Consider the following 19,631-nt stretch of genomic DNA (forward strand, 5'->3'; position numbering starts at 1 on the left):
TGGAAGTTATACGAGTGCATAAAGGATTAAGCGATATCGATTCGACGAAAGAAAGTCAACGTGTCAAAATATCAACGGGATAATCACGTCCGATCATAAATTTTTCTCCAGGCTGTTTATAAACGTTCTGGAATAATAAGTTGTTAGAAACGGCGTTTCTCTCTACGTTAAATAACCTAGGTGAACGTTTCCTGCCACGCGACGAGTAAAGTCCCTCTGGGCTGCTAGCGTATTAGCAAATTCGATTCAGTGCGGTAACTTCCACCGGTGAAACACGGATTGGAGGGATAATGCGAACGACGGTGACGTCGACGTTTAATAAAGTTTTTCACACGCGGTAAAGTGGACCTGCGGCTGTGAGCTCCGGTGGATGACATTTTCTGGATCGACGACGGTGAAAATAAATAGTGTTTCCGTTTTGTGTTTCCACTTGACACTTCTATTTATCGTTTCCGAATGCTTGAGATGATTTGACTGCTGCAAAGCGTGTAACCTGCATCCAGTGACATTTTGCTGACCGGATACAAACGGATATGCGATCGTCGAAGATATAAATTACCATTTCCAGGGATGAGTTTTACGTATTGCTTCGTTTTTAAACGTCCCGTCACGAACGACATTGCACACATAATTCGGTCAGTGATTTCAGTGATGTGCGATACTTGGTAATTGGTTAAAATTGTATTCGTAGTACGTGAAAAAGTCGTGATTTCTGTCGAATGCCCGTTGCATGTACGGAGTCATATCTTGGTGACAATTTTCGCGGAGGACGGGTGGATATGAAAGTTCTGTTTCTTTTGCGAGCGAAACAAGTTGCTTTTTCGTCTCAAAGGTGTGGAAGTTTTCTTGAAAACCGGTAAATTCATTCATTTCTCTTTCGCAGCGAATCGAAACCCCTTCTATTCTCGTGCCAAGTTTTAAACTAGCAAAACTCAACTGGGTCTAAACGTGAGCAGGCGTACAAGTAAATTCGATTTAATAGCCTAACTTGAATCGTAGATCATGAATAAAGTGAAGTTTTTTCGATAAAAATGTTTTGAAGAGAAAAATCATTTTCGAGCGAGTGTGACTTCGCGCGGAGGAAAAAGTTCACATCTAACTTTGCGTATGTACCAAAACCGTTTAAATAATTTGTGAAATAGACCATATAATGATGTGTACAATTTTCGTGCAAGGATTTTAAAGTGCCGTGTTATTCAGTGGAACAAGTCATTCGAAAGGCAGCCACTAGTGATCTATATATACATGTGTGTACACACTTTCAAATCACTATTTACCTCCTTTTAGAATACGGATTATTTGTTCAATTAGGAACGATGAAAAATAAATAGCTCCGCTTTCTAATACATACGAACATGTAAATGTTGATACTGTTTTAGTAATGTCGATAACCATAACTGGAATAAGTGAGCTTAAGGGGATCTGTTGCCGCGAAGGGAAAAAGCTAACCATCCATAGAATGTTTTATCTTTCAAATCTTCACAGAATTTTATATGTATATAAACTCAATAAATTAAATAAATTTTTATAAATAGATTATTTTCGCTTGCATAACTTTTGTATTCGTATTGCACTTTTTATTAAAAAATTATTATAAAAAGAATGTTCAGAACTTTTTATTTCAACCTTTAGAAAAATATTATAGGCGGAAAGATAGTTTGCTGCAAAAGTAGACTTATGTATTACACACAAAATTGTTGTCATTATAATTCAAAATATATTGGTCAACTTTAGAAAATTTGTTTAATTCCAAGATTGCGTAACTGCTTCCTAAAATTTGGAGTTAGTTATTTCTTATTCCTGATAATTATAAAAAATGAAATTCTACACTCAGAGAAGATCCAGAAATGGATTTTGCATAGGAGTTTAATTTTAAAAGTATTTATTTAACAAATTCTATCTTGATTCCTTCAAATACTTATGAAAGAGTTATTTAAAATACATTCAACGTCCTATACAGATTGTTTGTCATTTCTGAATAAGTCTTAAAAATTGCAATATTAGGAAATCGTAATCTCATTTTTCCACCGGATTTCAATAAATATTTAAAATTTAAATTACACTGTTATCATAAACGATGAATTATTTTTATATTACTGTCATTTCGTAAAACTCAAACGAATATTGATTGGATTTATTTGATGTGAAGTTCGTTCCAGATACTTTCCTATACATAAATTTTAAATACGTAATCATGTTTACGATGTCTCAAAGCTTCGATTACTCGGCACGACAGGAAAATTATTATTAATAACTTTTCCTCCTTTCAACTTCTGTCAAAGTTTGCAGTTGCTGGAGAAAATTAGAGGACCAAAATACAATCTGCCCTACATTAGCAATTGTATTAAATAGTTAAAAAGAACGCATTGTCTGTGACACTGTTATTGACTTTCATAAACATTGCATTAAATATGTCTTCTTCTAATTACGTGTATGTGAACAATTTAATAAACGAATTTCATTACAACTTTATTATATTAATGTAAATTAAGTATTATTCGTATATGAAGTTAAATTGGTTATTAGTCGTATATGGAGTTAAATTAATTATTATTCGTATATAGATTATTATTTATATTCTTACCGGTGAAATGACATAAACAAGATAACTCACGACACAGTGCGACACAGATTATTGATTATTCTGCGGACAGATCATTCGGAGCCAGATACCGTGATTCATTCATTCGAGATCGTTCGACTAACATTTTTGTAATAATAACCAATAATATTGTAATAGTGCGGGCTAAGGAATAAAGTTTTTTTTTTAAACCTAAACTGAGCGATTTCGTGTGTGACAATATTAATCATTTATATTATTATTATATTATTTATATTATTATTTATATATACAGGGTGGCTAACCACTTTTTGCCATGTAGATTTGCGTCATTATTATTACTCATAGCAAACAATGCTGCAGATGAAGTTGAATGGTTTTAAGAGGAGCATATGCTGGTGGTTATTTTTTTGTAGGTAGACGTGTAAAGTACATTAGAAGGTTATTAATGATTTTTTAAATGGAATCATATATTTTTCACTGCATCAACTGACACTCCTTCATATTCTTTAAAAAAAAGTATTAATCTATTTATGTGAAAAAATCATTAGTTTAGGAAATATTTTAATTCAAACTTGTTTTTTTTTTTTGTTACGCAGTAACAATGAAATTTAGACTTTGTTACGTATCTAATACGGTGAATACGGCGATGTGGTGAATTATCACTTCATAATTAAGTATTCTAAAGAAGATAAGATAGATATGTTATCAGTTTATTTTGAAGCTGGGAAAAGTGTTACACACGCAGAAAGATTATACACTACGGATTGTTAGTAAGTCATTAATTACTCGATTCAGAAAGTGTTCTAATGTAAATAGTCGCCAGATTGAACCTTTTCTGTAAGTAGACATTAAAATTAAAATATCTCCTAAACTAATGATTTTTTCATATAAATAAATTAATACTTTTTTTGTAAAGAATATGAAGTATCAGCTGATGCAATAAAAAATATATGATTCCATTTAAAAAAACATTAACGACTTTCATATGTCCTTTACGCGTCCATCTACAAAAAAAATATACCACCAGCATATGCCCTTCTCAAAACAATAATAACTCAAATCTAGATGGCAAAATGTGGTGAGCCACCCTGTATACGTAATATACACATCTGCTTAGTATAGTTTTTAAATTACGATCTTTGCAAAAAACTATTGTATAAAAGAAATGCACAGTTTCACGGGAGACATACGGTTAACTTTCCAGCTGAAATCGTTTCGAAGATTTAAACGAAAACTTTAATTCTGTAAGTGGCACGCCAATTTTTTATGTCAAAACTTGAGAGAATAGGAAATTTTCAATACAACATTCATTGACCGTCGCCCAACATTTAACGGTATATCTTTCGCATTCAAATTTTGTATTGTTTAACATAGCCTGAAATGTATTATCACCGTATGACATTTTCACGAATGGATTGCTGCGTTTGTAAAATACAAATGCACGGTTTTATTGTGAAATTTCGTGTTTATTTTTTCTCTCTTCTTTTATATAGATCAATTCCTCGAAATATTGTAAAATAATGTTATGACAACTTTGCTCTGTGTAAATGTACGACAAATTATTGAAGTTTTTGAAATTGCTTTTTAATAGGTTTTTAATACTGAATATTCCAAAGAATCAATTTGTGTCAAAATATGTAAAGATTCGTTAAAAAATGAACATTTGTATTTTTCTAGAGATTTTCCAAGTGTTAGAATGGAGCTATAGTGTAACAGTATAATTATTAGGATCACTTCGTATTATTAAATAAACAATGCATAAATAACGGCTAAAATTATGTATAGGTTTTCATTTATATGAAGCAACAGAAAAAGAAATTATTAACCGAAATTTATCAATGATAAAGTAATTATGGAGTGACCCATCATTAATGATACAATCAAGAAGGTAACCAGTCCATATAAAAAAATAAACAAAAAATGTGTAATAAGATTTTGCTCTACACGATTTTTTTTCTCGATAAAATTGAATTTCAAGATTTTTTAAAGTATTCTGTCAAAAATATTATTCATGGTACAAAGCAACACTTCCTAATTGTTTAATAATTATTTAATAATTACTTTAATAATAAATTGTTTAATAATTAGTTGTAAATTAATAAACGTATTGTAATTATTGATGTTAATAGACTGTTATTCATCATTACTCTTCATTATATATTAATATATACTATGATGAATTTATACAATTGACAAATATACAAAGAGGAAACAACATTATAAATACAATGTATCTACGATATTTATGTCGTATATTTATAATTGCATTTATTCATTTATAACATTTATTAACTGTTTTCTTCTTATAAACAATTCTTCAAATTCAAAAATTCAAATTCATTCAAATTCATTCAAATTCATTCAAATTCAAACTCAGAAATGTTTATTTTCAATTTTCTCAAAAATGGAGTTAGACATGAACAAAATTTTATTACAAATATTTTTACTAACTTTTGCATATAAAATCATTCATTTGTTTGTTGTGGGGATATTCTGTGTGAACCATATTGAATATTGCTAAAGTATTTGTACTTTCTAATAACTAAGGTTACCCTGAAATTTTTTAGTGAGATTAAATAACTTGTTTTTCATCAATTCCTGTTGAATATTAAAACAGACTCCACATATACTGTTTATTTTACCGTAGTTTATAATTAGGTATAAGTACTTATTTAACACTATTCCTACCGCGACCGGTCAAATGACCGTTTTCAAAATTTCAATTAGAATTTCCTGTATTGAACGTAATTGAAACGCCTTTAAACTTTATGACTTTTCCTGAAACATGCATATAATACTTTTTTCAATATTTATTTCGTTTTTTATTGTTTATTTTTTGAGAAAAATTAGTAGTCTGTCTTACCTACCGCGACCGGTCAAATGACCGTTTTCAAAATTTCAATTAGAATTTCCTGTATTGAACGTAATTGAAACGCCTTTAAACTTTATGACTTTTCCTGAAACATGCATATAATACTTTTTTCAATATTTATTTCGTTTTTTATTGTTTATTTTTTGAGAAAAATTAGTAGTCTGTCTTACCTACCACGACCGGTCATTTGACCGGTAGAACGATTTATACCTTTTTGTAACAGTATTTTCGTTACAAACGAAAGGTAATGCAGTTTTAGCATGATATAATCCAAAAAGTGCCTTCCAGGAACTGCTTTACGGCCCTTCCAAATGTATATAGTTTTTGCTCGGCTATCGGTCTCGCGGTATTTATTTGCCTGATTGGTATTCGACGCAGTCAAGAACTTAAAATTTTCTAACACTGTCTCATTTACTATGATTATAAAATAAATAAAATTTTAGCCGAAGGGGACGGCCAAACGTTTTTTGATGAATTGAAATCAATAAACTCTTGCGACGCGAACATAGAACATCAGTACGTCAAAGTCACAAGAAGTATATTCAGCAGTTTTTTATTATTTTGTATTTCTATTCTATTATTATTCTACCTGTATTTTATGTTGTTATAAGTGTTGTTTTATGTGTTATAAGTGTCATTTCCAAAAAACTAGACAAAATCATCAGTACTTCGCCGTAAGTTTCACATTTTATCTTTTATTCGTTTGTTTATGTATTTGGATTTACATTTATACATTTTAGTTTTTATTTTGAATAAAATTTATTTTCAGTTGAATATTCATTTGCCAAATGTCAAGTTTGAAGAGTGTAAATTCATTATTAGAAAAAATAAATGATATTGATGAAGAATGTACCGAAAATAATCAGGAAATTTTTGATATTGAAAATGACAGTGCAGAAAAACGTAAAACATGTCAAATTAGATATTGCAAAGATAATAAAACCAATAAAATTGGTCTGCAATGTAAAAAGTATGTATGTGGAAAATTGTACAATCGAGAGGCCTATTTGTAAAAAATGTGGTGAAAACGAATAAAGTACATAGTATATACTTCTAAATAAAAGAAACTATATTTTTATATTATTAAATTGGCTATTATTTTCATCCTATATTAAAAAATATAAGTTGTGCTAAAGACCGGTCATTTGACCGGTCGCGGTAGGAATGGGTATACGTGAAGTGTCGGTAGGAATAGTGTTAATCAAAATTATCTTTCACTTGTGAGTCTGATACGAATTTTTTTATGACATTAACGTCGTGTTTATTGAATAATTACTGCAATTTTTTGAATATTTATTTTCACATGACAGTATTTATTAATTTATCGATGAATGGTGTAAAATTTATGCGAGTAAATGACGGTCACATTACTGTATGTTCAGGTTTAATATCAATGGAATAAAAAGAGTACATAACCATATTTAAACTTTATAATATAAGAAGATAATAAAAAATATAATTAACACGGACTAATATAATAATATGAAAGAAAAACTATTTAAGCTACTAACGCACATCTTCGCTCTCTAACGGTCGCAACGGAAGTGGAAGGAACGATAGAAAAGTACAACCAAAAATCGGCACGAGTCGAACTTATGAAAGTAAAAATCCCTATATTCGTTCTGTTGCCAATCTAACGTCTAAATGGGGCGAACAACTCTCTTTACCGTATAATTAATATAAACATAAATTGCATAAAAAAATTGCATAAATATAAACAATAGATCGCGCATAGTAACAAATGATTCATCTTCTATTTAATGTTTCGGCTTTATTTTTGGCCCCTTTTAAAAATTAACGAGATTTACATCTTACAAATAATCGTAATTCTTTAAATGTTTTCAAAATAGAATCAACTCGTTACATAACAAATGTATCGTCTGTTTTTTTTTTTGTGCGAAAATCGCCACCCATATTCATATTAATTAACATTATCGAGCAATTGTTTGTTAAATTTCAACATTGGTTTGTTTCAAATAACATCTATAATATTTACTTATATAATGAGAGCAATTAATATTGTGTTTCATGCATATTTATTATACGCATAAATTATTCTGTAAATTTCCTTTTCAATAACTGGCTCTTCATTGCGGTATACAATTAATAAGAATTTATGTACTATACTTTCTCTATTTTATGAATGAATAAATCATGATAATCAATCTTGAGAAAGATACGAAATGGATGTTTGTGATATATTAATTCATTAGCAAAGTATGCAACAAAATGTCATTCAAATATAATATTAAAATATTTTTTATATTGAAAATCATATTGGATTTTTTTACAATATAGAACGTTTTATCTTAAAAATACAAAGTTTACATCGAACATTTTAATACTAATACCATAAATGCATAAAAGAAGTAAAGAAACATTTCTCAAAATAATTTTGCTTACGACATTGAAGGAAGGATTTATTAAAAAAGAATTTATTTTTCGACGACACAAAGATACATATCTTTTAACCAGTTAACTGTGGCGATCTTTTTGCAAATCGCGCACGAGTGTGTGTCGCGATAATCAAGCGATGACGAATTAGCTCTTAAGAATTCATGAATCTATCTCAAATCATTTACACTTTTTATTTGTTTATTTTATTTCGTGTTGACTTCTAAACATTTTAGACATATTATAATTTACGAATATATTTTTTTCGCCAAAATTACAATTTAAATATCAAAATTGTAACATAATTTTACGCATGACGGATGTAGTCGTCATGACACAAAATTCTGCCACATCTCTATGACGGATATAGTCGTTGAACAACCTTAACTGGTTAATTATCTACTAGTTTACAAAATAGCTACTTTGAAATCATTCCAAAGAATTAGAATTTCACACTAAGCTTTTTTCATCAATTTTTTTATTAATATATTAAACTTCATTGATATTGCTCATTGATGTCAAACTGTAGATAAATATAGTTGTTTTTACAACTATGCCCTAGATTTGTGCTCTGCATATCACTCACTACTCTTCTGAAATTTTCCTGCAATTGTTTTATCTTATATAACTAAAAATTCTTATCTCTTTTATAATCAATAATTTTGCAAAAACTTATCTTTTTACAATTTTAAAAAAATATAACACATTTCTATGTGGATTGAAATAAATAATAATAAGAGTTAATAAATTATATTAAACTATGGTCGTTGAAGAACACAGTATTATGTTCATATATTTCGTTACTCTGAAAAACATTTGTACGTTCCTTGACGGATGAACTTCATTGTTTTCTTCATTATTCTGAGCAATTGGATTTTTTTCAAAACGACGAAAACACGTTATTTAATAAACTAATTCCACTAGTTGTGAAAAACAACTTACAAGTAAACCTACCCAAGTGTCACTCTCCGATTTTCATGAAATTTGGATATGTTATAGTACATGGAAAATTAGGGGACACGTATTTTTTTTTAGCTGCGGTAAAACATATTTAGGGTATGAAACAACCCTCCAAAGTGTGAGGGTAAAATGGAAAAATTGGGATATTTTCGAGATCAGTGAAGCAATTTTGATGATTTTTGGTATGAAAGTATCTTTCGATAGAAGACAAAAATTGGCCTAGGTATGTTGAAAGGGGAGTGAAAATTAGGGGGTGAAATACCCTAAAGCGACCAATTTCTTGCTGTAAAAAAATCGGTTTTGATCTGATCGAAATAAAATCTATTAAAACTTCAAGAGGAAAGTTAATTAGGGAACACGTATTTTTTTTTTTTTGTTACATAAATATTTGGGACGTAAATAACTCCTAAATTACCGCGCTCGTTTGGCACTACGCATGAAACACCTTGCAAAACTGTATCTCTTAACTGTTCGATCTTTTTAATATATCGGTTTTTTACGTTACTGAATGGAAATCTGAAATCAAAATTCAATATAACGGATCCATTATGGCGGACGAAAACTTGAAAACCTACTTAAATAGACTGTATCTGTAACATGCGATTTTCAAAATATAATACAATTTCTGACATTCATTGTTAGGTGTGTAAGGCGAATCAAGCGTGTTAAGAACATATTGTATATTGTTTATAACAAAATTGTTTGAACAATATAGCTTAAAAATGAAATTTTTTAAAATCTGATGACAGCATTCATTGTATGCAAAAAATGTCTATGGAAACATCGATCACATATTTTATTAATTCCTTTGTTCAAACAATTTTGTTATAAACAATATACAATATGTTCTTAACACGCTTGATTCGCCTTACACACCTAACAATGAATGTCAGAAATTGTATTATATTTTGAAAATCGCATGTTACAGATACAGTCTATTTAAGTAGGTTTTCGAGTTTTCGTCCGCCATAATGGATCCGTTATAATGAATTTTGATTTCAGATTTCCATTCAGTAACGTAAAAAACCGATATATTAAAAAGATCGAACAGTTAAGAGATACAGTTTTGCAAGGTGTTTCATGCGTAGTGCCAAACGAGCGCGGTAATTTAGGAGTTATTTACGTCCCAAATATTTATGTAACAAAAAAAAAAAAAAATACGTGTTCCCTAATTAACTTTCCTCTTGAAGTTTTAATAGATTTTATTTCGATCAGATCAAAACCGATTTTTTTACAGCAAGAAATTGGTCGCTTTAGGGTATTTCACCCCCTAATTTTCACTCCCCTTTCAACATACCTAGGCCAATTTTTGTCTTCTATCGAAAGATACTTTCATACCAAAAATCATCAAAATTGCTTCACTGATCTCGAAAATATCCCAATTTTTCCATTTTACCCTCACACTTTGGGGGGTTGTTTCATACCCTAAATATGTTTTACCGCAGCTAAAAAAAAATACGTGTCCCCTAATTTTCCATGTACTATAACATATCCAAATTTCATGAAAATCGGAGAGTGACACTTGGGTAGGTTTACTTGTTAGATCTTTTCGTCCAATTTTAGAAACCTATTATATACTAAACAGCACAAAAATACCTTTTATACTGACTGATTTTCGTTCGTTCCTTGTTGGGTAATAGTAGAGTACCTTCTCGTGATAAATTAATAGGTGTAAATCCAATGCTCATTTATCGAGCGTGTAATTAAGGAATGGTTACTGTAGGACGTACTTCTGAACTAACCAAAATTGACCACTTTTAATCTACCTTTAAAATATAAAATATATTTCAGAATATACTTTTAAAACGTCTACAAAAGATTGAATTAGCGTCTTATTTTTCTTTCGAACGTTTCTCGATACACTAATAAGTGTATCGCTGATATTCATTTTACAAGACGTGATTTTTAATTAGTTTTCTGTATAAAAAATAATAAATTTCAATCCAATAATAATAATTCCTCATAGCAGTCAAAAAGTGTATTAAAAAGCAAAAAATTAAAATGTAATTGAAATATTTTCAAAGTGAAATGCATTTTGTTTATATATTAGATTAATCTATCGTCAATCTATTAGCATATTAATTGAGTTAATTATTCAGCGTAATTTAATGGAACTGACTATTTTATTATAAAAAAGAGTTTATATTCATAAAGTAAATCCTTTTCAAATATTCTATTGTATACAGTACAAGCTGTTTATGGTACACTTTCCGTTTATTGGATTAAAATCTTATAAAGTGCTCTTACAAAATTTCTGGATAATATCAGAGGAATTAAAATGATCTTTATAATGGATTGAAATACGTAGAACATTATGCATTTATTTGCAGCAGATTGTTAATTTATTGAAATAAAAAAAAATATGTGGAGTACTTATAGTATTTACATCTAATTAATTGCAAAATTCTACTTTTTATATTTTTATACAATGAAAAAATACAGATAAATTATTAATTATGATTAATTAGATAGTTATTTGTATTTTCTGATTCCATTTAATAATTTATAAAATTGAGATACGAGTGCAAAATGTGTTCTTCTATAATTACAAACTACTTTTAAAATCTCTTCAAAAATTTTTTAATTTAATATGAATAAAAATGTTTCATAAGTTCATGTTTTATTTTTGTATAAAAATAATTTAATATAGTTTCATCATATAATAGCATGTTTCAAATGCGTCACCCATGTAAATATGATTTTCAATATTATCAGTAAATTGTTCTACATAACATAATTATTTGTTTGTAAAAATATGATTTCGAGTGTTAGTTTAAAAAATATTTACAACACTCATAATCACATTATAAAAACAATCAAATCTCTAAACAGGTATTTCTTTTGTTATTAAAATACAATTATAAATTTGATAGTTTTTATAAATAACTTTATTAGTGTTTATAATATGTACAGCAATTTTTTTATTAAATTTGATGCAACTGTTTCGAAAAAAAAACAGTGTTTTTATTTTATTTTCCCTCTCTATAACTCCTACAAGAATGCGATTTCATTATCAATATTTAGTACTAATATTTAGAACTTCGATATTCAATTAATAACAAATAAACAGAAAATAAAACTACTTTTCCTATTCAAAGGAATTGCTTGTCATTTCAAGCTTATACATTTTAAATTGTTATTTAATATTTTGAGTGTTTTTCTAAAATAATGGAAAGCCTTTTCAATCAGTAATTTTATTTTCGACAAACCTAGTTAAGAATTAAACACTTTTTAAAAATTGCTTATAATCTATAAGGTAAAATAGTTTCGAATAAAATAAACGACAGATCTACTTAAATGGTCGAAAGGATCTTCTTCAGAAATTAGATCATGATCAGTTTCATAAAAATGACAAATATACTTTCTATTCTGAGAAACTCCTTTATTGCGAAGAAGAAATTAGCGAAATAATTACAACGTAGAAAAAATAATTATTTCTTCAGATTATCATTCAAACATTTTTGAAAAGAAAGAAGATTAGAACAGATTTATTTGGTTCGATCATATTGGAACATTGTTAATATCAGAAAGCAGTGTAATATTTAAATTACCTAAGCAAGTGATTATACGTTAACAAATTTTTTGAATTACTATTTAAACATCCTCTTTACGCTTACTAAATTTTATGAAATTACATTGAAGATTATTAAGTTACTTTCTGAAAATGATCTATCCCATAGAAAGGTTAAAACGCCGTTAAAATTATACTTTGTTCCGAAATTGCCAACTTCACTCTCATACCTAGCTAATAGCACTTTAAACTATAGAAATAAGTACGTATATTTCAATGAAATTGAGTATTTCGATCGTTTATGTAAGATATTCACAAATAAATGCAAACTTGTGCAAGGCCGCCGGCGATGCCGTTGAAGTCTCACAAAAAACGAAACGATGCAGTAAATGTCCTTTAAAGTCGAGTACGAAGTTAGTTGGCAAGGAAGAGCACTGCGAAGGTTCATGCAATTAATCACTTAGCGGTTTTATTCAATTATGGCTTGCTGTAGCCCAGAGTGCCAGTGGAACGCGAATAGTAGGAGGATTTAGGGTGGCTGGCGACAATGGCGTAGGTCGAAAGGAAAGTTGGAGGCGAAGGAGAAAGCAATGAAAACCCTGCTAGAGTGGTATTTGATTTGTAAGTGACGGCTAAACGCAACGCTGGAGTTACTCTGCAAGGTTGCTTAAAAGAGATACGTGGTCCACGTTCATTAATCATCGACGATAAAGTCCGTTAAAAGGTCGGTCCACCTTTTCGATATACTGCTAACGTATTCGCAAAACATACGCGATATCGAGAAAAAAGGTCGCAAGAAAGCGAAGGGAAGTATAAAATGTGGAAGGCGCAAAAAATGGAAGGTATTTATCCAAGCTTGCTCGAATGATTTCAAGTTTGCTCATAATATTAGATAAACTGCGTCTTGTTGGCTCGTGCTTAGCACGCATCATGTGCCAAGAAAATTTCTGTTTCTATAGATCGTGCTTTTCAACTCGTTGTTCTTTCGATGCTTAGGGAACTTTTCAAGCCAGAGTTTTGGCAAGTTCGTAGGAACGGAAAGATCGCAGCCAGAGATCTCGGTACCGCGATGTGTCCAAGTTTTCTAACTCTATTGAGTTTGCTTACCTGGCTAACTTTTCTTCACGATCGTTCCTTCCTCCCCGTTCTTGTTTTCTATCTTTCATCGATACTTCTTTTCCTACGATTCGAAGAATCTCTGCCAACGGACCGCAGGTGACAGCTATTGAGGTTCCATTCTCTCGAGACTTAGAACAACTTTTGAAATCGACACGATTCTTCTTAGCCACGAAAGTAAAGGAATAATGTGGAAACATGTCTTTTAGATTACTGAATTTTCAGCAGAATCGTATTAATATATTAACATATATCACTATTCGTTTTTTTAAGTATGCAAACTGTTCGACGCTTTTCTCCTTTAGACTCTTACTCATTAGGTTTAACGTCGGCAATTACCTGACGCTTATTATTAAATCGGTAAACTAGTTGTTTATTTCTATAATATGCAGACTGGTGGTTGACCGTAATGACAGTAGAGGCGGATTCGGATAGAGACGTAAATATAAATATTTTACAGGGAAATGATGAAATTAGGGATTTGATCAAATGCTTAAAGTATATGATTAACTCATGGAAGATGTTAAAATAACTCTCCTATTCTTTCACTTTCAGATGTATATCACCCCACACAGTTGTTATTTTAACATCTTCCATAAATTGATCATATACCTTAGGGATTTGATTAAATCCCTATTTTAATCAGCTTCCTCCAACACACACAACATTCAGAAATTTCTTAATTATAATTGATCATTCTTGTATTTTTTACCTTGTTTAATGTTCCGTAAGGCGATTAACTTCTTCACTAGCAAAATTATAGCTCTACATATGTACATATGATTGCCAAAAAATTTTCTGAAGCCTAGTAATAGATTCCTTTTAATAATATACGAATTTGTTAATTTTTGAAGAGGATTTAAAACAAAATCAGAACATTAAGAGATATTTTGTTTCTTACGATTTCCAAAAGCCTGGTATTTATATTTGTGTTACATGTAAGTTCATATTGAGCTAACGTCCGTTATATCCACGCACGCAGGTAATATGTATTATCGCTAAATTATTAAATACTAAATGAAAACAACAAATACATATTTTATATGGTGATTCAATAAATACTTGTTACGTATTCATATGATATTAAGGGAAAGTCGGTAACGTTAGATGAATATTCCGCGAATTTGCAGTAATAAAACAGAAGAGTACACTTTAAATTTGAACAAATATAGTTAGAAAGATCTGATAGTCAATATTATGTCATAACTTAAATTTACAAGGAACTGTTAGAAATATGAAAATTTTGAAGCTTTATTTATGATATGTAAATAGATTTTGTTAGGTATTGAAAATAAGTGCATCGTTTAATTTCTGTATTTCTATTTTAAGTAAAGAAAATTTTATATTGCTTTCAGAGTTGTAGTACAATATAAAAATTTTACTGAAATAACATAAAGTAAGAACTGATAAAATAGATTCATAAACGTTGAACATAGTTAATTAAATTTTGACAGTAAATTTTCAAAATGGTTGAAGTCAATTTCAAATTTAATAACATCCTATGTCCTTGCACTGGTTACATTGTTCTAAGTGTAATGTGAAAGTAAATTGCAAAGTCAAATTTGTTTTTCCACGCGTGACAAAAACATTTTATTAAATAAAAAATGAAATATTGGGTTCCTATTAAATCTCCTATACAATACATCTACTGTTATTAAAGTAATATATTTTAGCTTAGAATTTATAATCTATAATGTTAGATATGATGCGTTAAAAATTGTACATTATAGTGAGATTGTATTAAACTTACCATGAAAATAAACATATGCTTGCACAAGACTACATTTGTATTTTAACACATTTCTCGTTCGTATTACGAACATTCGTGTTGCTGTAACAATACATACGCGACTAAGGTACGCGTAATAAAGCTCAAAATATATTAACTGACGCAAAACTCCCAACTTTCTTCTATACCAAAACCGTATACGTCATTGCCACATGAGTTACAAGCAAAACATTTGTATTCATTATCCATAGAAATTTGCTGACTTTGAATTTCAGTGTTTTGAAAATTTAGAGATCCGAGAATTTAAAACTTGGGAAATCTGAGGATTCGGATGTTTAGGCATTTAAGGATTTAAAAATTATAAAATTCTAGAAATTTAAAGAAAAGGTTAGAGGATTATAAAGTCAGAAATTTAACAATCTTGGAAATTTTTTAAGTTGAGACTTTAAAATTGAAGAATTCGGAAATATGGGAATTTGACAATTTATGGGTTTGGATACACAAGGATTTATAGATTTTTTTTTTTAAATAGTGGTTTATAGTCGCATCAACTACCCAGATTATTAGCGAATGTTGACCAGTTTACGGAGATAAGGTTATGGTCGGAAGTGGATGGTTTGACATAACATTTTCATAGTTGGGTGAGGATTCCTATAGTTTTACAAAATTTTAGTAATGTGTTCTGATACGCTGTTGATGTGGTTGCTTCAGTGAGGTTGTTCTCGATGTTTAATCTTCTTCTGGCGTGGATATATTTTCTGCATTTCAATATTATGTGCCTGATGGTTATGGTTGTATTGCATATATCGCACCTTCTGGGGGAACCGTTTTCGAGTATGTATGAGTGAGTCAATTTGGTGTGTTCGGTCCTAATTCGGGTTACTGTTACTTGATTTCTTCTATTGTGTTTAGTTTTTAAATCGTAGAATTTGTCGAGTTGTTGATAGGCTGAGCTGGCTTTGTATTTTCTCCATGTAGAGTCTCATGACTGTTTTAGTAGTGTGATTTATAGATTTTTTTTTTTTTTTTATGTAGTGGTTTAAAGTCGCATCAACTGCCAAGGTTATTAGCGACTGTTGACCAGTTTAAGAGGATAGGGTTATGATCGGAAGTGGATGATCTGACATCACTTTTTTACAGTTGGCTGAGGATTCCTATAGTTTTGCAGAATTTTAATAATGAATCTTGGTATGATGTTGATGTGGCTACTTCAGTGAGGTTGGTCGTGATGTTCAGTCTTCTTCTGGCGTCGTTATATTTCTTGCATTCCAAGATTATGTGTCTGATCGTTATATTTGTATCGCATGTATCGCACTTTCTGGGGGGAACGTTTTCTAGTATATACGAATGGGTTAATTTGGTATGTTCGGTCCTAATTCGAGTTATTGCCACTTGGTATCTTCTGTTGTGTCTAGGGTTAGTTTTTAGGTCATAGAATTTGTTGAGCTGTTGATGGACTGCGCTGGCTTTATATTTTTTCCATGTAGAGTTCCATAATTGTTCCAGTAGTGTCGCGACATGCCTGTTGATATCCGCAGAGGTGTTTAATGTCGGTTGGTTTTCAGTGATTGTAGTCGTTGCGATTTTTGCCTGAAGGTCTGCCATAGTGTTTCCATAGATATCCATGTGGGAAAGAACCCATGCTATGATTATAGTTTTGTTGTCTTTGATTAGTTTATTGTATTTTTCTTGAATTTCCAAATGCATTTCAGTGGCGTATCTTAAGTCTTGGGTTTTCCGGATGGTGGAGAGGGAGTCAGAAAAGATAATGAATTTGGACCAGGAAGATCTGTTGATAAGGTTGAGTGCTGATAGGATGGCGTATGTTTCGGCTGTATAGATACTATTGTAGGGTTGTAGACCATAACTGCATGTTTCCTCCTGGGTGAAAACGGCGGCTCCGGTTCCGTGATTTATAGATTTGGAACCTTGTGAATTTTGAAATTTCGACTTTTAAAGATTTGGAAATTTACAGATTTGAAGGTCAAGAAATTTTTTTAATTTAGAATTTGTAAATCTGGGAATTTAAGGAATTGACAATTTAGGAATTATGGGAATTTGAGAATTTGACGATTAAGGACGATTTGGAAATCACGAATTGAAGACTAGGAAATTTAAGGATTTGTTTTTCGAATATTTAGGAATTTAACAACTTAAAAATTTAGAAGTTGAAGAATTTGGACATGTGAACATTTATATACTGAGGAATCCGAATAAGTAAAAGTTTAAAAATTGAAGAATTTACATTAGCGAAAGTTTGAAAATAAAAGAGATTGAATAAGTGAAGATTTAAAAATAAAAGGGATTGAATAAGTAAAAATTTGAAAATGGAAGAATTTGAATAAGTAAAAGTTTGAAAACGTAAGAATTTGAATACGTAAATGTTTGAAAACGGAAGAATTTGAATAAGTAAAAGTCTGAAAATGGAAAAATTTGAATAAGTAAAAATGTGAAAATATAAGCATCTGAATGTGTGAAAATTTGGCAATTAAAGAATTTGACTATGTGAAAATTTAAAAGATTCAGCATTGGCACTTTCGAATTATATTGTTATTCATTTTCAAGTTAAATTTAACATTTAATAATCGAAACAGAGACGTGCTGATCGAAATGATATTACGAATTCCATATTATGGCGAAATTGTATCAATTCTTAAAAATTTCATAAAAATTTAGTTTTAAGTATTTTTTAATATGATATACCTGTAAGTAAAAATGTATGCAATATTATTTTTGTTACAGGATGCTGAAGAAATTCCAGGGTCAATGTTTACATCAAGGATCGTTCAGTGAGAATAATCGAGACACGTGACTATTAAAAAGTGGTGTTCCCGTGAAAAATCACAGTGAGGAACACAGAAAATTGGCAGGTAGTGACGTGGTTATCATGCAAAAAGTGTACGACGGCTGATATGAACGAATACAGTATCTTTCGTGACGTTAAACGATCGAGTTACGGCCTGGTCGAAACAAATCCCGTCGATTAACCGGCACGCGATTCGCCGGAAACGCGATTAAAACACAGTGCTTCTTTTTTTTTCGTGGTATACAGAAAACCGACAGGTTCGTGCGATCGCGTGAAAAGTGAAACGAAGCTGGATACGGAAAAAGGAGGAAACGAACCGGCAAGTAGCAAGGAAAGTGGGAAGGAAAAATGTGGTGTCACGTCCTCACCGTCATCGTCGCTTTGTTCACTGTCGTCTGCGCTCAAGGTTAGTTTCATCTTTGTTGGTACATCCTGAATTTTTACCTTTCTACTTTCAACTCGTAAATCACATGTTAATTTGCGTGTGTTCCCGCTCTGAACCCATACACCTTTTACCCAGATCCGTATTCGGCGTGAACGGTTCACGCAAGCAGCTCGTCTTCCTCGTTTTTATCGAATTTCCCGTTACCGGGAAGCGTCGAGCAGAATTTCGAAGCTACTTCGCCCCCGCTTTCGTATGCACGTATTTCGCGTGCACGAGAAGACTGCGTTTCACACATTTCATGCCCGGGACGAAAAGTTAAAAGCAGTGTCTCGAAGCGATGGAATTCGAAGCCGCGTATCGACGCTCGCGCTGGAAGCTCATCGATGAAGAATTTGCGAACTTCGATCGACGCGTTTCGATATACCCTTTGAGAAAGTTATCGTCGAAGCTTCGTTTGCGCGATCGGCTGAACAAGTTCCAGGGAATTTCGATGTTCGTGACGGGTTATTATGCCGCAATGAATAGAATGATTTCCGGTACGGGGCTCGTTGCGCGATAAAACACCCTTGCCAATGTAAGATGATAAACGGGAAAATAAACTATGCCGCTTTTCGAATTTTCCTCTTTAATTGAATTCGAGAGATTCCATCCGGCGAAAATGCAAATTACCTACTGTATTTCCCGAGAAGATTCTATTACCCGTGCACTTGTTTCCCTTGATCTATGTTTGCTTTAACGAAAAGTTATGTCGGCAACGCGATTACGCCACCACCGCTATATTTTATGTTTCTGATCCACGGGTTCATATTGAATTTTACACCGATGCATACTTTTGCCACCAAATAAATGACTCATACATTTAATTATTGCTTTTCGTTCATAACCGATACGGGGGAAATATTTTCAACTCTTCGTTACTGGATTTTTTCGATTTTATAGATTAATACATTGTTGAACTCTCAAGTATAATATTAATGAGAAAATTGTACATAGATAAATATTTTGTATTTAAAACAATTGTTTTATTTATATTTTGTTATTTAGAAAGATATATTTTGCATTTGTAGTATTTTGAGAAGAAAAAAGTTGTAATTATTAGAAGTGAGAATTTCAATAGCTTTGTTAAGTGTGGACATTGCCGTTCATTTATATTTCACAAATACGATAATTTTGTAAAAATTTTTGTTGTATATTTACATCGCTTTGTAACGAAGGGTTAATGTAACAAAAATAAATATTTATTTACATTAAAAATATTTATGATACTATTAATTACATTACTGCCATTATATTAT

The 19,631-nt window shown here is 30.7% G+C and overlaps 1 protein-coding gene across 2 annotated transcripts in view; it reads left to right on the plus strand.

Moving 5' to 3' along the window:
• LOC100881893 (nephrin) overlaps positions 1 to 19,631 on the plus strand; it is a 702,710-nt gene that overhangs the window by 4,369 nt on the left and 678,710 nt on the right. For both annotated transcript variants that reach the window (XM_076538666.1, XM_076538667.1), the window contains exon 2: positions 17,888 to 18,357. In XM_076538666.1, coding sequence (XP_076394781.1) covers positions 18,300 to 18,357 — 58 coding nt within the window. In that variant the 5' untranslated portion in view covers positions 17,888 to 18,299. The remainder of the gene's footprint in view (positions 1 to 17,887; positions 18,358 to 19,631) is intronic.

The sequence above is a fragment of the Megachile rotundata genome, chromosome 13 (assembly GCF_050947335.1).
Source record: "Megachile rotundata isolate GNS110a chromosome 13, iyMegRotu1, whole genome shotgun sequence".
Taxonomy (NCBI): domain Eukaryota; kingdom Metazoa; phylum Arthropoda; class Insecta; order Hymenoptera; family Megachilidae; genus Megachile; species Megachile rotundata.